This window comes from Ahaetulla prasina, chromosome 2, assembly GCF_028640845.1.
Source record: "Ahaetulla prasina isolate Xishuangbanna chromosome 2, ASM2864084v1, whole genome shotgun sequence".
Lineage (NCBI taxonomy): Eukaryota > Metazoa > Chordata > Lepidosauria > Squamata > Colubridae > Ahaetulla > Ahaetulla prasina.
In genome coordinates, this window is record NC_080540.1 from 257,762,171 (window position 1) to 257,787,185 (window position 25,015).

General features: G+C 38.3%; 1 protein-coding gene across 2 annotated transcripts in view; it reads left to right on the forward strand.

Annotated features, from left to right (window-relative positions):
• ST8SIA4 (ST8 alpha-N-acetyl-neuraminide alpha-2,8-sialyltransferase 4) overlaps positions 1-25,015 on the forward strand; it is a 101,579-nt gene that overhangs the window by 31,895 nt on the left and 44,669 nt on the right. For both annotated transcript variants that reach the window (XM_058171814.1, XM_058171815.1), the window contains one exon: positions 16,803-17,096. In XM_058171814.1, the coding sequence (XP_058027797.1) occupies positions 16,803-17,096 (294 nt within the window). The remainder of the gene's footprint in view (positions 1-16,802; positions 17,097-25,015) is intronic.

Sequence of the window (25,015 nt, forward strand, 5' to 3'; positions counted from 1 at the left end):
AAATAATACAAGACATTTGGAAACTATTTGGGTTTTATTCCACTAGTCATGACCAACTTTAGCGGGTGATTCTCATTTCTGTTTCTTAATCCAAAGAACCAGCATTATCTAGAGACAAAGACAAAGAACTATCACATCTCCAGATTGGAAATTAAAGAAGGTAATAAAATCAATTAGATACAATTTATGCTTAGTGTATTTTCTAAGTAAGAGTTTACTAGATCTATAGGTATCAAATTATAGAAGGGGAACAATCCAGTCAAAATTAAACAATATTAAGTTTCATATTCCAATAATCTTTGCAGGCTCTCCTTCTCCATTATATCACCAGATTTTCTGACTGATTAATAATCTCTGATGGTGCATTTTGCAGGGAATAGGTAAAATAATTGTGTTGAGTTTGTGCAACTCTTGCACTTAATTTTATAAATCCCCTCCCCAAATATAAATAAAGATAACATCTTCTCCATCAACATTACCACAGCATTGACTTGTAAATTTTAGAAAGTAGTTTTGGGAGGTGGGGCAAAGAGTGGCTGTCGGATGCACGGTTCCTTTGTTCCTTGGGGATATTTTTTTCCCCAGTAGGAACTGTTCAACATCACTACTGAAATGAATGTGACTAAGTCAGCTTTCCTAAATATATAGACCAGGACATGTCACTGTAGGTTTACTTTATGGGTTAACATATTTTAAATGGTGGGACATAGCTTAAGACCTGTCTACACACACTTGGAGTTCTATAAATAAGTACAGTTTAAAAGCTGTGTAAATTACTGTTGTTCAGGCAGTTATCTTTTCAAAGTGAATGTTGTTATTTGTTCTAGGAAGTGAAAAGTTCTGTTTACAAAAACCTGCAACTTTTACAGTTTCCTTGTTTTGCTGCATTTATATCTTTATTTAAAAGAATTGTTGTTTTGGTTACTTTTTCTTTAAATCAAAAAGAGATTCTTCACTCTTCCAGTCAGATGATGGTAGACACGTATACTTAACACTTGGCTGAATAACCTACCATCTTGCAGATGTTTCCTAAGTATAAGTAATAGATACATGTCACTTGTTGCTGGGGTACAAATGAGTTAAAATTCTGCAGTTTATCTAATATAATCCATTTAATTTCTAGAATGCTTAAGAGGAACACATACAAGTGAAAAAACATTGCAAAGTTTATATATAGGGGTGTGTGTGTGCATCTGTTACGTGCAGAAACTAAATAATCATACCGATGTGTTTTTATATATCTAGACAGATCTATAAAACACTGTAGTACTCTTGACAATCTGTTCATTGCATCACTACCTAATATAATTTATTAGACTTTTTATTAACAGTACCACCTGTTGTCATCATTTAAAGAGAGGTTTTCAATTATTCTTGAGCATGGAATATCTTGTGATATCTTCATCTTCCCTTGTAGTCAGAATGGAATGCTGCATTGTCATTCATATATGAGATTCTGGTTATTTGTATATTATTTCTCTTTTTTGTATTAATGAAGGCAAAGGAAGTGCTCATAGAATTATTTCATAGCTTGAATTTAATTCAAGAATTTATTCTTTGGTATGAACTGTGAGTTGAGTTGAGTTGAGTTGTATCTCGAAGATTTAGATCTACAGTGTTCCATGTATTTTTAATCATCAATTTTATTTATTTTTATTTCTCTTTAGATGTTTTTATCCTGCCTTTATTATTTTTATAAATAACTCAAGGCAGCAAACATACCTAACACTCCTTCCTCCTTCTATTTTCTCTACAACACTCTTGTGAAGTGAGTGAGAATGATTGGCCCAAAGTTACCCAGCCAGGTTTCTTGCTTAGGGTAGGACTAGAACTCACAGTCTCCTAGTTTCTAGCCTGGTGCCTTAACCAGTAGAACAAATTGGAAATGTCAATATATGTGATACAAGCCTTCCACATGCTGAATACTTTGTTGACATGTAAATATCAATTCCCAGAATTCCTCAATCAATATGTCTTTGGCTAAAAATTCTGGGATCTGTTCATCATATCCAGAAATGTTAAAACTGGGTAGGCTAGTATATCATACTATAGTATGGGGACAGGTAGTAGCATTCTAAGCCATTGCACAGCTTTTTTTTACAAAGGGATTTTTTTTTCTACTGTAGAATGTTCTCTATTGTGCCAAGCCAGATCTGGAACATTTTTAGACTGCTTTTCTAGATCTAGAAAATATTGAAATAATGAGATATATGGACATGAATAATGCAATCAAATTAGTACATTTAGCACAGGAAACACATATTCCAGTCCACTATCTGTTAGTTCCTTCCTGCTTTTTTTCTAAAGTTGATGAAGATGATTGACTGATAGATAGATAGACAGACAGACATGTATTCTTTCTACATAATATAAAATCTTCCTTTTTATCAAGGAAAAAGGGGGATTCAGCCTATTCATATATACAATCCAATCAGTACTATAGTGTTATTTCATAATCTTCACATCTTGTGAACCCTTCTTGGCTGCAAACCCAAAATAAGGTCTAGAGTTAAACATGTCTATTGTCTGAGTAATAGGTATGTACACAAAACACTTTATTCTGAGCTTGAAATGTAACAGCCCAGTGGTGAAATCCATTTTTTTTTACTACCGGTTCTGTGGGCGTGGCTTGGTGGGCATGGCAGGGGAAGGATATTGCTAAATCTCCATTCCCACCTCACTCCTGGGAGAAGGATATTGCAAAATCCCCATTTCCTACCCACTCTGGGGCCAGCCAGAGGTGGTGGTTGTCGGTTTTCTGAGCTACTCCAAATTTCCGCTACCAGTTCTCCGAACTGCTCAAAATTTGCATTAACTGGTTCTCCAGAACCTGTCAGAACCTGCTGGATTTCACCCCTGTAACAGCCCCAGTTAAAATGTGACTTTATTCAAGTGTCTTATATTCCAACAGAAAAAAATTGAATTGTTTTGAGGGTTCTACTAGAGGGAATTCAAAACAAAGAAAGCCTTTGCTCCCTATATTTTTATCCTGAACTCACAAAGTAGGTGGAGTAAGTTCATGTTGGGTTTTTTTGAAGGGTGTTTGAGGAAGCAAAAAATTAAAATTTAATCAATAAAGAAAAAAGTAAGAACAAAGATGGAGTATTTGATTCAAGAATTTCTTTCTGAGATTTATGTTGATGCATGCACATTTGGAAATTTAAGTTCAAAATCTCATTGTTCCTTACTGTAGAGCATTTGGAACATTATGAAATGAAATTCAGCTTGACTGGGAGCTGAAATGATGTGAGATATCTATTTAAAACCATTAAAAATCAATATTAACAGTATTATTGGGAACTGGTTTATATCTGGAAAAATAAATAATAATGTTTTAAAGAGCATTATTTCAGATATGTGTCATTTAGCTGGAAATCTTAATTATTTCAGAATGTCATGTAGATCTACAAAAACACATTCTCATCTAACAGAAGCTCACATATGAGAATACTGTTAACCCTACAAATGAGACCGTTCAAGTCAACATCTAACACAGTTGAAAGTAGTGCAGTTTAGAAGGACTATTCTAACGTTCTTCTGCCTGTCTTCTGTCAGCCTTCTGAGCTGGACCAGTCAAGAAGCAAACTCAGAAGTTCTAGTTTTGTCAGATTACATTAACAGAATCTTGCAGCCTAACAGTACATTTCTCACACATTGCCTTTACTGCCCAAGAACTTAGGGAGGGTCCCATCGGAGACATTTGCTATGCCCACATTTCTTCTGCGGGCTTAATTTGGCTACATTTGGGGGTCTTCTCATTCTGTTGAATGGGACTGGAGTTTTTCCCCAAACTCCTGTCCTGAAAATGCCACTGTTTGAATGAGAGAATTAAATAAGTGATAAACGTCGTTGTGTTGAATTATCTCTCTCTATATATTGTAAATATAAAAAAAACATCAGGACATAGTTTTTCTCAGGAGGCTAAAATAAGGTTTTAATACAAAACTAAACATGGTGCCTTCTCTTCCCCTCCAAATTTACATATGTTCCTTTTCCTTATTTTTTCATGTCATTTTCAACCACTGCTAGATGTGTCTCTTCAACAATGGAGTGAGTCTGAGAGCTATATTTAAACATCAGTCATGCAACTAGGAACTGAGAATGTGAGTTGTTATTTTTTTCCCCTTTCTGATCTCTCCAGTCCAAAATAACCCCACCCAGCATGCCAAAAGCAATACTGATACTGTATAACTAGCAAAGAGCATCCATAAATGGGGTTATTCAGTAATCAAATTCATGTTCTTGAGGTAGCCCAAATTTGTTTTGTGTATAAATCATGAACCCTGGTTCATTTAGTTCATGCTTTTCTAATCCCTTATTAATAAGCATCCAAATGTAAATATATTAATTTTTCTACAGTTATGTGAATTTCAGCAGGTGATTTATTTAATTAATATTAATCATGTGTTCATAATAGATTAATATTAATCAAGATCATGTGAAGTGTTAGTACCGCTTTATAATGCCTTGGCAAGACCACACTTGGAATATTGCATCCACTTTTGGTTTCCATGATATCAAAAAGATGTTGAGATTCTAATACAGAGTAGAGAGAAGAGTAATAAAAATGATAAGGGAACTATAAGCTAAAACATATGAAGAATGGTGTCAGGAGTTGGTCTAATGAAAAGAAGGACTAGGTGTGATATCATAGAAATGTCTCAATATTTGAAGGGCTGCCACAAAGAAGAAGGGGGTCAACCTATTCTCCAAAACAGGACAAAAAGCAAAGGATAGAAACTAATCAAGGATAGAACCAATCTAGATTTAAGAAAAAAATTATTGACAGTTAAGGCAATTAACCACTAGAACAGCTTCTCTCCAAAAGTTGTGGGAGTTCTGTCATTGGAGGTTTTTAAAAAGAGATTGGACAGCCATTTGGTATAAGGTATCCTGCTTGAATAGGATGTTTAGACTAGAAGACCTCCAAAGTCCCTTCCAACTCTGTTATTCTGTTAACTTGGCACTGGCTGATCTTTACTCAGCTGTTGGAAGAGGTTTGTTTCTTCAATTTTGAAGTCTAGTGAACTAACAAAAATACCAGCAATATTATTCCAAATTACATGCCCTTATGGGACATAGAAGGTTAACTGCAAAGGATAGTTGGATTTATTATCTGGGAAGCTGTTTTCAAATGTCCAATTTTTTTAAAAAAGATCTGCTTCAACATTTAGCATCCAACTTTATTTATAACCTTTTATTTTGATATCTATTCAGACCAAAAAAAGGAAGATACAACCTTAGGGCAAAGCAAAATCTTGTTTTTATGGCCATAACTTCTTCATTCTGTAAAAAAAGAGTATATCAAAAACTTCTGTAAAATAATAGTTGTGGTTTCCAGGAACATTTTGAAAGTGATGGATTTTCCCCCAAGTCACTTGATTTCTGAATTCAAAAAGTAGGTTTTGTGGTTACTAAACAATGTTTTGTTTTCAGATACTACAAAAAGAATTATGCTCGTCATGCAGTGCCTCATTTTGTTTTCACCTTTCTTACTGGAAGATGGGACGCGGTGGCTCAGGGGCTAGGAAGTTGAGCTTGTCGATTGAAAGGTCGGCAGCTCAGCAGTTTGAATCCCTAGTGCTGCCGTGTAATGGGGTGAGCTCCCGATACTTGTCCCAGCTTCTGCCAACCTAGCAGTTTCAAAAGCACATAAAAATGCAAGTAGAAAAAATAGGGACCACCTTTGGTGGGAAGGTAACAGCGTTCCGTGTGTCTTTGGCGTTTAGTCATGCCGGCCACATGACCATGGAGACGTCTTCGGACAGAGTCAGCAACGACTAGCACATATGTGCGAGGGGAACCTTTACCTTTTTACTGGAAGATAAATGTGTTATTAGTGAAATTTAATAAAAACAAGGACAGATAAACTTATATAACCTTATATATATATCAAGGGTGAAATGCTCCCGGTTCAAACTGGATCAATCAATCCAGTAGTGATGGGTGGCCCAGCCCGCCCATGCCCACCCAATTCCTGGTTGGCTCTTTCCTGTTTGCCACTTCTTTTAAAAAATGCTTTTAAAAGGTAAAAAAAAGGGCTCTGATGATCACAGCTTAGCCGTGCGATCGTCAGAGCCTTCTTTTACTTTTAAAAGCACTTTGTTACAACTTATTCAGCTGAATAGGTTGTAAAAAAATGCTTTTGAAGGGTTAAAAAAAGGCTCTGACGATCCCAGCTGAGCTGCCTGATCGTGAGAGCCTTTTTTTTTTACTTTTAAAAACATTTTTTTACAACCTACTGTATTTGGCTGAATAGGTTGTAAAAAATGCTTTTAAAAGGTTAAAAAAAGGCTCTGACGATCACAGCTGAGCCACACGATCTTCAGAGCATTTTTTGAACTTTTAAAAGCATTTTTTTCCAACCTATTTGGCCTAATAGGTTGTAAAAAAATGCTTTTAAAAGTAAAAAAAGAGATTGCGCACCACAGCTGATTACACCCCTCTGCACACGCTGTTCTATTTACCCCATGCTTCCTTTTGGTGTGCACTGCGCGGGCATGTGCACACCTTGCATTTGATGCCTGGTGCGCACTTCACATGTGCGCGCACAGTGCACATGCGCAGCCAGCGAACTGGTAGTAAACCGGTTCAGATTTCCCGATAGATAGATAGATGGATGGATGGATGGATGGATGGATTATTCAAATGAAAAAAATCTCAAAAATAAAAGATACATACAATATTAATTGTTGTGTCTGCGCCCCCCGAGCCGGGCCTGGTGCCAGAAAGTGACTTGGACAGTGAGGGGGAAGGGCCGTCAGGACTTACCTCGGGAGCACCGGCTTGCCTGGCTCAGCTCCAGGAGCCAGAAACAGGCCAGGTGGAAGAGATAACGAGGCCTCCATCCCCTGTCTCTCCTCCCCCCCCCCAGGCCATGCCTGCAGACCCAGCTGATGGCAATCAGGCTTGGTTTCGTAGGCAGGAGAGGAGGGAACAACAGAAGCAAGGGTGGGGGAGGCCTAGGAAGTGCTGAGTCATGGAGCCACACCCCACAGGATATAAAAGGCAGCCAGAGCTGCTGTGTCTCTTTGTAACAGGCAAATCCACTGCTTAAGAGCTGAAGTTTGTTTCTAGGTGACTCACCAGCATTAATGTAGAATAGCACAAGCAATTCTTTTGTCTCTGATTGGCTAAATGAGTGTATAAGATCCTAGACACATTTTCCTAGATGTGGTTTTTTTCCTTGAATGCTTTTATATATATATATGGAATAAATTTACTGAGCTCTTCTTTATACAAATAAAACCTGTTACTTTTTCAAGGCTCTTACTGAGTCTCACTATCTTTGGCACCTCAGTGATTCAGGTAAACTCTAGGACCATAGAATACCAACCTCCCAAATCTGATATTCATTTTTTTTAATTGTTTCAAGAGACAGATCAAAATAGAACAATATTTGCTTGTTCTTTGCTTTTATTCATAGGTCAGAAAGAATATATTTGATGTTTTTTAAAATTCAGGGTTATCTGTTCCATTTTTTTCCTTTCCCTTTTCTTATATAAAAGAATTTTTTTTTTATTATTATTATTATTATTATTATTATTATTATTATTATTATTATTATTATTATTATTATTATTATTATTATTAGTTAATTTTTATACCGCCCTTCTCCCGAAGGACTCAGGGCAGTTTACAGCCAGACAAAACCAACAATAAATAAATACAATACAATTAAAACCAGTATTAAAAACTTATTAAATTTGGCCCATAATTAAAATACATTAAAACCGTAAAAAACCCCATTAAAATTAATAATAATAGTAATAAGCCCACCTGCATCCTATGAAATTGAGCTTGATTTGAAGAAGACTATCTTTTTCTTAGTAGAATTTTTTCAAAAACTTTACCAAATTAAATTAAGATAATATTATTTCCAATATTTCACAGAAAGATATTGTCCGGGATCAAACGCCATTTCCTCTACAGTTTAGAAAATGCATAGATGTACAGTAACTGCTTATAGTAGTGCTCGTATTTTTTCATAAACTCTGGTTGAGATGATTGGTTGAGGTTGAAGGAACTAGTTTAAGTTCCACTGGAGTTCAGGCAGTGATATTGATGTAGTTATGCTTTCCTAGCCTAACCAATTCAATGGTTTCTTGTTAAAATAAAGCAAAGGGGGAGTTGCCATATATATTGCCTTGAGCTTCTAGAGAAAAGATAGGATAATGTTCCTCTTGGAACAGTAGCAATTATAGAGATGGACTTCTTATTAGTTTTGTGACTATCCTTGGCAAGTATAAGAGGAATCTACCTTCTCTACAACTAGTGGTGATATGAAAGCTTCTAATGCAGGGGTGTCAAATTCAAAGCCCGGGTGCTGGATCCGGCCCGCGGAGTGCTTAGATCTGGCCCACCAGGCTGCCCTGGAAACAGCAAAAGAATGGCCTATGGTATCTCTACCAGTGAAAACAGAGCTTGGGAGGGCCACATGTGGCCCTCCAAGCTCCGTTTTTGCTGGCAGAGGGTTATAGGAGGCATCACAGTTGAAAATGGAGTTCAGGAGCTCTGCTCGTTTTCTCTGGCAGAGTGCTCGGGCCACCACAGGCGGTCCGATATGAGTGACTTCGAGCTGGCCACTCCCACCCTGGGTATGCCCTCTCAGTCCTCCCGAGGTGAAACACAACCATGATGAAACCCTCAATGAAATCGAGTTTCACATCCCTGTTCTAATGCATAGATGCAGCCTTTGTTCATGCACTCAATAAAGCAAATTTCTATATTCTATTCACTCTTAGCAGAGCTCTTATTAATCATTAATGTTTACACTATTAATCTTGACCATTCTTTGTTCTTTTTGCATTTTCTTTTCAAAATACACATTACCCATTATTTTTCTCTCATCTTCATTTTCTAGCACAGTTTTCACTTTGACATTCAAACTAGCATTCTTTTAGTCTAAGTCCACATATTTCTGTGATTTTTAGTCACATTGTTCTCTTCCAAACAGCTCCCACATTTCTCCTCTCACTCTCGCTGTCCCTCCCCTTCCCCTTTTTCTCCTCCTCCTCAGGTAACTCCACAGTTTCTTAGCTTTCCTTGGAAGACGCCTGACAGGACAATTCAGGTTGCCCTCATTATATGTGGTTCCATTCCAGCATAAAGCCACAGATGATTAAGTTGCAAATATTGAAATACTGAATCTAGGAGAATTGGGAATTAAGATTCTAGAGCGTATGGTCATCCTCTTATGATTATTTTTCCCCATTTTCCTCTCATGTATCTTGCAAAGGTGGCATCCTCATGGCAGCTGGGTACTTTTTTTGGAGAAACATAACTGGTGAGGGAATGGTCTTGCTTACTAGGCTTCTCTGTTCTGTTTTCACCAACTTAATGAAGAGTATTCCTGTAGTCTGCTCAGAGCTCACTGTTCTTTACCTTGCTATTGATTGTTCAGTTTTTATTATATCAGTCTGGTTCACATCTTTTAAAATGTCACTTATTCTGTATCAGCTTGCTTAGTTTAATTGCAGTTTTAGACTTTAACCAAGAAAAATTAGTTGAAAAATTGAGTACAGTTTCGTGATTTTTCAGAAAATATAAGCAGTGTAAACTGAATGAATAGTAGAATACCGCTAGTGTGAATTTTCAACATCTGAACGGGGGAGTGCTGTGAACATAATGTAAAAATTATATTCATATTTGCTTAAATTATGTTAACAAAACAGGCTAAGGTGTTAAAATGTATTATGGAAGAAAACAAAGATGTTGCTATTATTATTTTTCTCTTACTGTTTTAAAAAGTGCAATGTGGTTCCCAGTACAGTCAATGGACAGATTAATTCTTAAAAGCATCAGATACAACTGAAAGCCACTTGTAAAACAAATAATTAACAAGCATAATAAAAATAAGGGAAACCCAGTAAACCATTAAAAATGCATCATATGCTGTATACAATGAAGAGTTAACAATATGCCACTGGTGAAACCATACACAGCTGCAGTAAGTTAAAATACTCTCTATGGTGCAGCGGTAGAAGATCACCACCAGTTTTTCATTCAGTTTTTGTTTCCTGAGAAGTCTCAGGTAGTATAATCTCTGCTGGCCTTTTGACCAGTGTGAGGAGGTCCTCTTTTATGATAACTTAAAACTGGCCACTTGTTCCACTCGGTCTCCATTGATAAGCAAGGGCTGGATGTCTGATCTATAGTCCACTATAAGCTCCTTGGTCTTTTTGGTGTTAAGGACCAAGTTATTTTTCTCCACACTATGAAAACAACTGGGCCACCTCATCTCGATAGGCAGACTCACCCACCCCCCTTGGAGATCAGTCCCACCACTGTTGTATCATCTGCAAATTTAATAATAGTATTACTGGTGTGAGTGGGAATGCAGTCACGCACATAAAGAGTATAGAGTAAAGGGATTCAACACGCAACCCTGTTGTGTACCAGTGTTAAGAATAAGGACTGAGGAGGTATGATTACCTAATCTGACCCTCTAAGAGCGGCCAGACAGAAAATCCATAATCCAAAGGCAGATTGAATAAGAATCTGCCCAAGCCCAAGGTCCATAAATTTAGACACTAGTCTATGTGAAAGAATGCAGAACTAAAATCTACAAAAAGCATTTGCACGTAGCCCCCCCGCTCCCCGCTCCCCGCTGTTCCAGATGAGTCAGAGCAGTGTGAAGAATGATAGCTATAAAGGATGCTAGCTATAGCATCCTCTATAGATCTATTTGTTTCTCAATGCACTTCATGATGATAAAATTGAGTGCCACTGGTCTGTAATTGTTGAGGCTATTGATAGAGAACTTTTTTGGCAGTGGAACAATGGTGGAAGCCTTCGAACAAGACGGAATAGTGGACTGGGATAAGACCGGTTGAAGATCCTGGTAAAGATTCCAGCCAGTTTCTAAATACTTGGCCAGAGATAACGTCAGGACCAGCAGTGCAGTTGCCAGTACAGTACAGTGCAGTTGCCAGTGCAGTCAATGGACAGATTAATTCTTAAAAGCATCAGATACAATGTTCTGTTTCCCCCTCCCAATACTTCCAACAAAAAGTCAGTCCAAGGCCTTCTTCAAGGTAATTTACACTTGCTGGATTCCTTCTGGCACAGAGATGTTCTGGCTACATCTCCCCACACGCCTGCCAAAATCTCTGAAGATAACTAGAAAATTATAGATAAAGCAAGAGTCACTCACGAACAGATTCTTCCATCCATGAAACAGTTTGCCCGTGCAAATTCACTTCTTTGTCCAACACAAAAAGCCAAGAAGCTCCGCCTCCTGCTTTATCCCCTGTGGGTGTCGCTCCGTGACTCATCATTCCCTGAGCCTGTCCCAAAGCTTCCTCTGCTGCACGTGCCAGTCATGTCTGCGCAGTCTCGCATCGAGCCAAGATTGTTCTTGGGGCGTTGCCAAATCAGAAGAAGGCCCGGGGGAATCAGGCCTTGCCAGCCCCTCCTCCTCCTCCTGGATCGGTGCCAGGGAGGGAGAGGGCCCAGGGGAAGCAGGCCTTGCCAGCTCCTCCTCTTCACTCTCTGAATCATCCTTCTCCAGGAGTCCGAGTCCAGGAACCTGGGTCACAACATACAACTGAAAGCTACTTGTAAAACAAATAATTAACAAGTATAATAAAAATAAGGAAAACCCAGTAAATCATTAGAAATGCATCATGTGCTCTATACCAGTGGTCACCAACCGGTGGTCCGTAGACCACTGGTGTTCCGTGAGAAAATGGTGGTCCACAGTGCACCCGGGTGGAGGAGTTGCTCTTAGATAAGCAATGGGCCAATCCTGTGACTAGAGCTCTGGAAGATGGGACTGGCCAGGCAGCTCATGGTGGGGCTGTAAATATCTGCTGTTGAGAGAGGTTTGGACAATTTGTAATTGCAGCACAGCCCTTACCGGCTGGAATGAAGTAATGGTGCAAGGTGGGGGGATGGTGGTGGTGCAGGCAGGCCAAAGCAATGGGTGGTGGGAACCCCGGGTTGTTTCTTTTCCCTGCTGTAGCTTCCTGTTGGCTGAATCCACTAGTGGCTGTCCCTGCCCCTCACCCTCCCTTCCCAGTCACTCCTTACCTGGCAAGGGAAGGGGTGGGGGGGAATGGAGATTCGCTCCATATTCCAGAGCAGGAGCTGGAGCTCGCAGCTATTTCTTCTGACCCTTGTTGGTGCTCCTGCATCGCTGTCTCTCAGGGAGACACTTGACTTCCTATCAACCCCAAGACACTGGCTGGCCTATGTGAAAGAATAGGAGGGAGAGAGAAAGATCCAGCAAGAGACAAAGCTTCGCTCCCATTCTGGAATATAAAGCAAATCTCCATTCCCCCCTCCCCTCCCCTCCCCTTCCCTTGCCAGGTGAGGAGTGACTGGGAAGGGAGGGCGAGGGCGGGACAGCCACTGGTGGGTTCAGCCAACAGGAAGCTACAGCAGGGGAAAAACAGCCTGGGGGTCCCGCCATCCGTTGCTTCGGCCTGCCTGCACCACCGCCCCCCTTGCACCATTACCTCATTCCAGCTGGTGAGGCTGCGCTGCAAAGCTGCAAGTTTCTTCCATCCCTTGTTGGTGCTCCTGCACCTCAGTCTCTCAGGGGACGATTAACTTCCTCTAAGCCCCAAGACACTGGCTGGCGTATGAGAAAGAGTGGGGGAGAGAGAGAGAAAGAAAGGAGGGGAGAGAGAAAGAGAATGAGAGAATGAGTGGGGAGAGAGAGAGAGAAAGAGTGGGGAGAGAGAGAGAGAAAGAGATGAGAGAATGAGTGGGAGAGAGAGAAAGGGGGGAGAGAGAATGAGAGAGAAAGATTGAGGGGGGGGGGAGTGGGAGAAAGAGAGAGGAGGGACAGTGCCTGAAGGACCCCATCCCGTCACTGGGAGTCCAGGCGCTTCAGCAAGCAGCGCGCTGGGTTCATATTAGTGGTTCACGGGATTTAAAATTATGGACTTGCTGGTCCCTGAGGTCCAAAAGTTTGGGGACCCCTGCTCTATACAATGAAAAATTAACAAGGTGCCGTTGGTGAAACTAGAATTATTTGATCAGAAGTGGCATAATTTCTTCTACATTTAGTTTGAGGATATCTATTTGTGTTATGCGTGTGTTTGTGTATATTTATACATATATATTTTATGCATATTTAATACATGGATGGAAAGTTATAATAGTACATGATTATACTATTAGAAGTTCTGAAAAGCAAGGTTAGGGTCAGATCACCATGAAGGAAATCTATGTAGTAACTAAGATTCAGCAATGACTTGTGGCACATGATCATCTATGTGTATGTGTGTACATACATCTGTATGTATTTGTATACACACAAATACATACAGGCATATACAGTTCTCACTGCCATTACACCAAAATAAGTATATACTACTTCTTTCTTACTGGTTCCTGGGCATGAGACGTTATTGTATTGTTTTTCTCATTTACAGTTTTTTTATAAGCAATTAAAATTTCATATCACAATAATATACCATATAAAACAGCATAAGATACAATTCCAAAATGTTTCCCTTTAGAGATACAGGCCTATTTACCTAGTGATAATTTACATTTTCACAAAGTCTTCAATGTTTCTTTCCTTTTCTATATACTGCTTTGTCTTTTTTTCTTTCCCTCTTTTTATTCAGTTAACTGCCTCTTCCCTATCCCCTCACATTTCTCTCTCTCTCCAACTTCCTTTTCTACTCCATCTGCCCTGATAATTTTTAATACAATGCAAGTAATCTACTTTTTCAGCTCAGAGCATGCAAAATTGTGGTTGCTTATTTTAGATATTTATTTCTATTCTACCAGAATCCAAAGACACCTGGCATTTTGCGTATAAAATAGCAGAAACAAAAGTACCTTTAAAAAGAGATATAATCATCTCTATGAGTGTTAAAAATATTTCAGAATAATTCCATCTTAGCTGCCTTCCAAATAAGAATTGCATTACTTTTGCCAGATGTAAAATTTTAAACAATGTTTTAACACTAAAAGTATTTGTTCTGTGTTATTAGTTGCCACACTTTTAATATTTTTTTAATTTATTTATTTGTATGGCACCTTTATTATTTTTACAGTTAACTCAAGGTGGCAAAAATATCCAACATACCTTTCTCCTCCTATTTTTCTTCCAGCAACAAACCTGGAAGGTAGGTAGAGCTGAGAGAGTATCTGGCCCAAAGTCACCCAGTTGGTTTTCATGGCTAAGGCAGGACTTATGCTCACAGTCTCCTGCTTTCTAGCCTGCTGCCTTAACCACAAAATAAACTGGTTCTATAAAAATATGAGTCCTTATACTCAATTTGAGTATAATTCTGTTTAAAAGTTTTGTTTAAAGTCATAATCTTTAAACAGTATAATGATACCCTGTCTAAAGTAAATGTTAATGTAATATCTATAGCCATAAGAAATTTACATCAGTCTGGGAATGTGTTGGTGGGGTTTGATTAAGGCATGTTCACTCCTACACCCCAAAGGTCTTGCACTCTTCCTTATATGAAAAGGGGAAGATCGTAAAAAGAGCATTATCTACATGGTGTTTTTCTTTATATGAAAGGGTTATGTTGGGTTGTGCTTGAGGTTCTAATCCCAGACTATGAATGTCTCCATAAAGCATATAGATTAATCTTTTACTGTCAAATAATTGTGATTTTTTTTTAGAAAAGCCCAACTTTTAGGAAAATATGGGTTTTTTTTAATGGCTGTTTGATGGCTAGAGACCATAAGAGTTCCAGAAGATTGTAAATGAAATAATTATTGGAAGAGACATTGAAGTCTAGCCCCATTAACTGTTAGCATCAACTGTTACCTTCATTGTCATATTCAACAAATGTTTAACTTGTCTTATAAGAGTGGTCAGATGTATGAACAAAGAGCTTATAAATATAATGGAACATTAGATAGTCTAATGATTAGTTCAGTGATCTCCAACTTTTCTGGCCTGGCGGACCAGCAGTTGGGGAGAGGGGATGGTTCTGTGTGAGCAGCAGGCACGTGCAGGCAAGCCTGCATAGCTCTATTTGTGCATGCTGTGGGGCACATGTGATCCCGCTCCTTGTATAAATGTAGTCTTGCACATGAGTGCACACATCAGCTGCTCGCACAGATAGAGCTTTGCACCTGTGTTCATCCGCCTCTTGCATGGCCCATTTGTTGTAGTGGGCCTCAGTTTGGGGATCCCTGGATTAGATAGTCTCCTATAATGGCTTTTAATAATTTTAGGTGTAGCTGGCCACCCACCATAAGAATTCAACAAGTGCATTTTCAACCTAAGATCAAGTTTTCAAAAAAGTATCGATTTTGTTAGAATCTCTTACCAAAAATCTTCACACCTTTCTTACATAGTTCCTTATAAAGGTTTTATTTCCCATTTCCATTCTAAAATGTATTATTTCATCTAATAGTAAAAATACACTGTTTCCTTTTTAAAAGAATAACCACCCAGAATGGACTAATCTTTGATGACAAACCATGCAGACCCAGTAACAGCTTTCCAGTCAAGATAGTATCATAGGAAGCTTAAGGCAGAGATCTTGGCCACCTAGAACTGTGGTGGTGGTGTTCTCTGGTGGCCTCTGTGGCTCAGACTGGTAAGACAGTCTGTTATTAACAGCAGCTGCCTGCAATTACTGCAGGTTCAAGCCCCACCAGGCCCAAGGTTGACTCAGCCTTCCATCCTTTATAAGGTAGGTAAAATGAGGACCCAGATTAGTTGACTTTGTATATAATATACAAATGGATGAAGACTATTGCTTGACATAGTGTAAGCCGCCCTGAGTCTTCGGAGAAGGGCGGGATATAAATGCAAATTAAAAAAAAATTCTTCTGCATAGAGCAACCTGAAGATCAAAAGCTTATTTTAAAAAATTACTATGAAGATGGTATTGTTGCAGATTGCTGCAAGGCTACTAATCCATGTTCTTCCTCATGGTAACAAATGCAGTATGATGATTAAAAAGAAGAAAAGAAACTGCCCTAAACATAATTGCATTCTAGGCTTTATGGAATATTTGATATTGGACCACGATCAGTTAGTTAGTTAATGCTGACAAATTATGAGAGCGAGTATATTTTTTCATAGTTCCATACCTAAACTGAATTCATTAGGCTCTGAAAACCCAGTCACAAAGTGCTCATCTCGAGGATTCTCATTCAGACTCATACTGATCCTGAAATTAACTGCACATTGCATATGCATATGCATTTCTATAAATGAGCACTTTGTTGGTACAAAAGGACCATTTTGTACAAGACTGCACAACCCAAAGTTCTATGGCTATAAGCCTCAACACTTTAGGTGCAGCCCTTGATGCATATCCAACAGTTTCCACTGAATTATAGTTTACAGAAAAGAAATAAACCCAGGAAGTGTATTAAGTTAGTTTTCATTCATCTAAATTTATCACATTTTTGCCTCCCATTGGAATATGATATCTGGCATACCACTGTATGCCAGCTGAAAAGATTGTAGACACCGTTGATTTGATGCCTACTTCTCATGCACAATAAAAGGTTCTTTGTTGCTTGAATTACTAGAAATGTCCTTTAGGTCAATGTTCCTTTTACCTAGTAAATAAGTAGAATTTAGTGAGATTTAAGTCCACAGTTAAGTAAATTGTATCTGTTGGTATCAGCAGAATTGACATTGTTTCTGGATTCCACCTAAATTCTTAAGATGACGAGGACAGTGCCTGATTCAGCACAGGGTTAATTTAAACCTGTGAAATACCCCAGGATTTTTTACTCGATATGAAAATAGCCTTGCATTTTTCATTTTCAGCTTTTATTTCATGCATGTTTTTACCTGAGTTAATGTTTCACATTTTTTTGTGTTATTTTTCCATTAATCTCTTCCTCTTCAGGTGCAATCTAGCTCCTGTGGTGGAGTTTGCTGCAGACGTGGGAACTAAATCAGATTTTATTACCATGAACCCATCAGTTGTACAAAGAGCATTTGGAGGCTTTCGGAATGAGAGTGACAGAGAAAAATTTGTGCATAGACTATCTATGCTGAATGACAGTGTCCTTTGGATCCCTGCTTTCATGGTCAAAGGCGGAGAGAAGCATGTGGAGTGGGTTAATGCATTAATCCTTAAGAATAAATTGAAAGTGCGAACTGCCTATCCATCACTGAGACTTATTCATGCTGTCAGAGGGTAAGTGTCTGGAAAAGACTGGTCTGTCCTTGGCACAATGGAACTCATAACTAAAATTTCTGCTAGAGAGAAAGAGTGGCTTTAAAAGGTTTGAGATAATTCCATTCAACTCATAGTGGATTATGTTTCTGATAAAGACATGTTTTAGAGCAAGCACTTCCCATCTGTTTCGTCCATTCAGAGGCAAGCATTGGGGCCAATTTGTTTGTTTTTCCGCTTTATACATAAAAAAGCATGTGAATCTTCATCAGGTATGGCTGGACCACTTCCCCTCCCCTCCCCCATTTGACTTGTAGCAGAGACAGCCACCATCGATATTGCATGACTTGAAAATGTTGCCTCCTACATGTTCTGTTGTTTTCCACATGTATGTTTCCTCCTATGGGGAAGCAGGGCTTTGAGAACCCACACTCTATATGTCTGCAATTGAACAAACATCAAGGAAATTTTATATTTATTCAAAACGTTTATCTAGCCAGCCATCTTATACCAAACTCTGGCCAGTTCCCAAACAAGAATTAAAACAATATCAATAGTAAAAGCAACATAAAAATCATATTTAGACTATGAATACCATAAGTATTGAAAACAGAAACTTGGCACAAGTTGAACACACAATTACCTCAGCTTATCCCAGCCTTTGAAGGAAAAACCAACTCATCAGTATTTTTTTGGAAGCATGAGCAGGTAGAGGTTTGCTTAACTTCAGGAGGAAGACTGTTTCATAGGGTAGCAGCTGCCAAGGGAAAGGCATCAAGGATCATATAAGTCAATTTGTTATGTGAGATTAAATGCTTTTTGGGATGCATCTGTTCCTTTTGGAGATACCTTTTCCCAGGTTGTAGTCCGTCATTGCATTGCTCTGTTGTACATTTCAGTTTTTGCCTTGAAACTACAGCACTTCGAGACTACAGCACTTCTTGCAGCTGGAATCATTTCGGATTAATTATTTTGGTTGCATTTTGTTTTTCATTGGCCTTCTGCTTATTAGAATATCATACAGTATAGTTATTTTTTTTTCAAAGGTACTTTTCGAATAAGAAAATGCATAGGGTATTAAATAGCGGTAAAAATTTATAGGGCTTATTATTCTGAAAGCAGTTGTACCTATCAATAGTAAAAAATAACTGCCCTGATCTGTGTAATAGCCTTATTTTCCAAAACACTAAATGAAAATGCAATCTGCATACCAGAGCTGCATACTTACTATTTGTAATCTTCAAAAATCCATTTTGAGAATAGCAAGAGTAATTTTGCCTAACATGGGTTCCCTCCTGATGTATTGGATTGTCACATTTTTAGTGTGTACAAAGAAAATATTACATTCAAATAAATTGTACCACAGTGGGAAAATTGAAACAGATAAAACATGCATGTCTACACAGGATATTTTCTAAAGCTGATGGGGGAGGTTAAAAATCCCATTCTCTTTGTCTTCTTTTTGTTCTTTATTCTTTCACTGGAGTTGGGCAATCTTTTGACTAGGGAATTGTGATCAAGCCCAAAACTATACTCTGTAAGCTAAAGCACGTGAACACCTTCTGAGGAAACATCGAACAGATGTTGCATTTGCTGATTCCTCTATTATACCTTCCACTTCAATATTTCATTGGTCTCTGATGTGGATTGTTGCAACATTTTATTTATTTACTGTCCAAAAGCCCCAAAGCATTCTCTACGTGGAACTGTCTTTGCCACATAAATTGTGCTGATTGCCATTAAGCTTTGGGTGCAATTAATATGCTGTTTATTACTTATAAAGCCCCCTCTGAAAGATTGACTCTGTTCCATTACAGGCAGTCCTTGTTTAGCATCTGCTTCATTTAGCATCTTTGCAGCTACAACAGCGATGAAAAATAATTTGGTGACCAATCCAAAGCATTTACAACCTTTGCTGAACTGCAAAATGAAGGAAGGCTGAAATAAGCTTGTAAGCAAAATCATATTTAATGACCCTTTTGCTTTACAACCAAGTTTCTGGTCCCATTTGTTATCTCTTGGAAGATGACAGAGTTATCTCCATATGTTATCACTTGAAAGAGATGTTATCTCTTGGAATATTCCAAGTGTATCTTGGAAATACACTTCTTCGGAAAGAAGTGTATTTCCGCTATCTCAGCATATGCCTTTGGAACAGCATCCCTGTTGGAGGTTCAGCCAACTCCAACCTTCTTGCAATTCTTTAGGCAATCCATAAAAGCTTGTTACGTTTTTTTCCCTAAAGCTCATCGGTAGTGTGTTCATTTGGTTTGCAGCAGTGATGAAATCCAAATTTTTTTACTACTGGTTCTGTGGGCGTGATGTGGTGTGGCTTGGTGGGCATGGCAGGGGAAGGATACTACAAAATCTCCATTCCCACCTACTCCTGGGGGAAGGATATTGCAAAATCTCCATTTCCACCCAACTCTGGGACCAGTCATAGGTGGTATTTGCCGGTTCTCTGAACTACTCAAAATTTCCACTACCGGTTCTCCAGAACCTGTCAGAACCTGCTGGATTTCACTCCTGGTTTGCAGTGTTAATTTGGTCTATGGTACGTTGTTCCTCCTTTTTAGTTCCATTTTTTAGTTTGTTGGCTTTTTTAAAAAAAGACTGTATTTTGTTAAATCATGTGCCACCCAGAATCTGTACTGAATTGTGAATCTTTATGACTCTGAATTATAAGTTATATAAATTATCAATTATAATCTTGGTATAAAAAAATCTGTGTGCTGGCTGCAGATATGAGCTTGATACTAGTTTGAGTGACACCCCCCCCCCCGCCAGCATATAAGAGTAGAGTAAATCCAGTGCTTCTTTCTAACTAATATGAATCAGGTCCAGTGTAAACTGAGGGTGATTGTGTAGTTTATGGCAGAACCTCAAAGGAATTATTTCCTTTTCTAAACAGTGATAATTGTTATAAGCTTTAAAATCTATTGTTCATAAGGAGCAAGAGCCTGTAAGTTATCGTCTAATAAACAATTTATGGCAAATTAGGATCTGCTTCAGATTTAGGAGAGGCATGAGAAAGAGTACAACAGGAAATGAAAAATCATTGGTAGCTCTACAGGGTTTAGGAATAAAGAAATTTATGTACCCAACTAAGATCCTGTCTTTTAAACGGAAAAAAAAAGAGCATGGAAGCTGTGAAAAAGGCATAATGATGTTTCCATTAGACAAATTATTTATCAATAGTTGAATAGAACAGGGGTCTCCAACTATGGCAACTTTAAGACTGTGGACTTTAACTCTCAGATTTTTGGGAACTTTGGAAGTTGAAGTCCACAAGTCTTAAAGTTGCCAAGGTTGGAGACCCCTGGAATAGAACACCCACACAAGATTTAAAAAAAAAACACCTCAAAAATGTTGAGTTAGAGATGAAGCTGACTAGTGACAGACTAGTGCTTCACGCAAATATGAAGCTACCTGCAACTCAAATAAAGACCCATTTGAGGCCCTGTTAGAATTTTCTGGACAAGGATAGAAAATATGGCAAGCCAAACCTGAGAAGCCATGCACTTTCTGTGAGGTCTTAGCAGAATTCCTTTCACCATCATAGTCCTAAATTCAGACTCTGGAAAAAAGAACAAAGCTGTAAGAGGACATCTGCTTCCAAATTAAGTGCCGCAGAGCAGAGCCAGATTGCTGAGAAGTGTGCTTTGGGAGTATTAATCTATTCAGAATTTGTTATTTTAAGTAGACTGTTAGTTGCAAGTAGCACAGCAACCATAATTCAACCTAAATACCATTAACTCTGCTTGAGTGGAGGGAGAGCAAAAGCTTCTGAAACGGAAACCTTTGTTTGAGCTCAAACACTGAGACATCTGATATACGGTTTAGACTGCTGTCTTCCTTGAAACCAACCTTAGACCAACCCTTGATCAATGAACTTTGGCCATTCTGAACTTTTTGCAGAGATTGGAACTCTAAATTGGATTTATACTGCATGTAGGACCTCTGATTCATCACCCTATATTTTCTCCTATTAAAAATATTTGCATAGCAATATTTTTCAGTTTGTGAAGCCTATCTTAACAGGTTTTCAGATCACAAAATGCTTTCAAAGAATACTCAATAATTATTGTACTGGCCTTTTTCAGATCCTTACATGAAGGTCTCGAAAAACAGCCTGGTTGGTACTCATAGCAGACCTTACAAGCTGGCCCATGACCCTTCCATCTTTTAACTCAACATAAATCTGCAGTGAATGGTGGTATAGGTTTAAAAGTTGTAAGCATGTTCTCATAATTGTACTTCTCTTAGCATTAGCTGTATATAGTCTGTGAAGAATATGTAAAGAATCTGTGGTAGATCCCAAATATTGCTTTCCTTGCATCTTCCTGACTGTTCTGTCAAAAATCTAATTAAGTGTTTTGGAAAGGATATCTGGAGAGTTGCTGCACACACACACACACACAAAGCACCCAATCCGACTCACAAGGGTTACTTGTGGGGAAAATATGGGACAGTAGCATTAAGTATATTTACTCTAATGACTTGATAGTTGGATAAAATGCCAACTAAAATCTGCTTACTGTGCAACAAATAATAATGCATATAGACAAATAAATTCTCCACCTCCACCTCCCTACAATCGAAATAATAATTAGAAACCAGTGCATGGTCCATTTGAGTAACATAGACCTGTCCACATTGCATACTGCTCATTCCTGGGTAAAAAAAGAGGTTGAATTTTCCGCAAGGCTGCTACTCATTTCTCCTCTCCCAATTAAAATACTCAAATTGCAGTTTCTCAGCTGCTACAAAGTTATTTTTAAACTCTGTGACAACATCATCAAGCCTACACTAGGTGACTTGAGAGCAGCTGAAGCTATTCTGCACCTCACCCACCAGCTTAGGAATTCCCAAACTTTATAAAGTAAGATAATGAAAGAAAAGCTTAGATACTGCAACTTGTTCTAAAGATTCCTGCTTAGCAGGGGTAGAAAGAGTGGAAATGACTAGATAGGTCTCCCTTATTATTAGCTCTTGGAAATAGTTGCCATAGATAACAATTGGTCTGCAGAGGAACCTATAAAAGAGAGGGGGGAAGGAAGGAAAGGTGTCAATCGTCATTAGGTCCAACTTCGAAGAGTTAAAGCTAAGTTCATATATTTCACTAAGCCTAGTTTGTTTAACCACTATATGATGAAAAAAAATTGTTTCCTTGAATAGCAATCTGAATTCAAATAGATACTATCTGAAATAAACTGCATAATTATAAGGAACAAATAAAAGTACAGTTTCATATTTAAGAGCCTAAGCGAGTCTATTAAATTATTTGGGAGGAAAGGGAGTATTGATCTTTAACAGCTAAGTGTCCCTTTGTGTCTTTCCAGCATACATAGTTTGACCATCTACAGAGCAGCCATTAAATAAAATAAAAGAATAGTTTAGCCAATCTTCATGTAAGATTTTAATAAGGATTGCAGCTTTAAAAATCAGGGTGCATATAGACATAACTGAATAGTTACTGATTTATGGAATTGACCATAAAATGTCAAATACTGGAAATATTCTAATTTTGAGGGGCTGGGAGTGAAATTAAATATATTAGCAGTAAAATAATACTATCTTTAGTAGCCCTTGTTTGAGATCATTTTGTATTTACTTCTGCCTTGAGGCTTCTTTGAAATGATTTGAAGAGCTTCTGTTCAAGACATCTCTCAATCAAAAGCAATTGTTTTCAAAACAAGGATCTTACTTGGTTCAATTATTTGAGGAGAAAGACATTCTTTTAAAAATGGACTGTGGTACAGAAGATGTTTGCTTTCTCATACACATAGAAAATCATACTTTGGTAAACCTTTCATAATCAGATCGGCTTGAAGGCTGACAGATAATTAAAAGTAATACCAGTATAATGGCAAATTGTTAGGACACAGCAGAGAATATGACAAAGAAATGGGACACTGGATGCTTAAGTATTGTCTGACCATTCAGTATGAATACTAGGAATTGAAAGAATGTTATTTCTGAAGCGCTCAATCTATGGATATAGGCCGACAAAGAAAACTAATAGCCCTACTCTTTGAAAACTATCTTCAGACTTTGATTTTAGTCTAAAGGAAGGTAAATTGGAAAAAAGAATCCAAACACTAAATGCAAACTCGATGGACATTACCTTACATATTACCCCCACCCTGTCAAAGACCTTGGAGTTTTCATATCCAATGATCTAAGTGCCAAAGCCCACTGCAACTACATTGCAAAAAAGGCTTTAAGAGTTGTAAATCTAATCTTATGTAGTTTCTTCTCCAGAAACACTACACTACTAACCAGAGCTTATAAAACATTTGCTAGACTAATTCTTGAATACAGCTCGACTGTCTGGAACCCATACCACATTTCAAACATCAATACAATTGAACAAGTCCAGAAATATTTTACAAGGAGAGTTCTCCACTCCTCTGAATACAACAAAATACCTTATGCCACCAGACTTGAAATCTTGGGTTTAGAAAACTTAGAACTCCGCCGCCTTTGACAAGACCTGTGTTTAACTCATAGAATAATCTATTGCAATGTCCTTCCTGTTAAAGACTACTTCAGCTTCAATCACAACAATACAAGACCAAACAATAGATTTAAACTTAATGTTAACCGCTTCAATCTTGATTGCAGAAAATAGGACTTCTGTAACAAGTTGTTAATGCTTGGAACACACTACCTGACTCTATGGTTTCTTCTCAAAATCCCCAAAGCTTTAACCAAAAACTGTCTACTATTGACCTCACCCCATTCCTAAGAGGTCCGTAAGGGGCGTGCATAAGAGCACAAACGTGCCTACCGTTCCTGTCCTATTGTTTTCTTTCATTCTATCCAATTAATATAGTTATTGCATGCTTATGCTTATATATATATATATATATATATATATATATATATATATATATATATATATATATATATATATATATATATATATATATATATATATATATATATATATATATATATATATATATATATATATATATATATAGGTCTTTGGTTGTTCGGTTTTCTCCGTAAAATTGGAAGTGTCTTGGCGACGTTTGACGAAGTCTCATTCGTCATCTTCAGGCTTCAGCTTCGTGCTTCTGGGAGCAATGTGTGATCGCAGCTGTTTCTTCCTTTTAACTGCTAGTGGGGTTTGAACTGATTGGGTGGGAGCTTGGCTGTGCTCTGATTGGATGGGGTTTTCTGTGCTCTGATTGGCTGGGGGTGTGTCCTGTGTTGGTGGGGGCTTGGTTGTGCTCAGTCTAATCTGTGCTGCAGGGGGATTTGAGCTGGTGAGCTGCACTGCTGCTGTTTGGCTTCGTGTTCGTGGTCGTGCTACATCTTCGTAGTGGGTGTCAGTCTGCTGCATGTATGGATTGGAGGGGTTTGAAGTGGCTAATGTTGCAGCTGCGGTCTGGCTTCTGGTCCTTGGTCGTGCTTCCTGATCAGTGTGGGTTTGGGTGTGCTTTCTGGGTGGATGTGTGGTGGTGACATCCTGTGTGGACCTCGTGAGTGTGGGTCTGGTGTCATTCCTCGTGTTAGGGACACGTTTGTCAATAAGGGCAGGTTTCAAATGGCTGGTAGGCGGAGGTATTATCTCGTTTGTTCATGCTGTGTGGGCGTTTTTCTATCTCGATGGCTTCTCTGATTATTCTGTTGTTAAAGTGTTCAGTTTTGGCGATAGTTCTGGTCTTTTTAAAGTCAATATCGTGTCCTGTGACTTTAAAGTGTTGGACCAGGAAGAAGTTGGTTCCTCTTTTTTGAATGAGTTCTTGTGTTCTTCAATGCGTGCACTTATTCTTCTGTTGGTTTGTCCAATGTATGTGGTGGGGCAGGCGGTGCATGGGATTTCATATACTCCTTGATTTTCTAACTCAATTTTGTCTTTGGGGTTTCTTAGGATGGTGGATATTTTTGGTTTGTGCAGAATGCTGTCTTGATGTTATGTTTGTGGA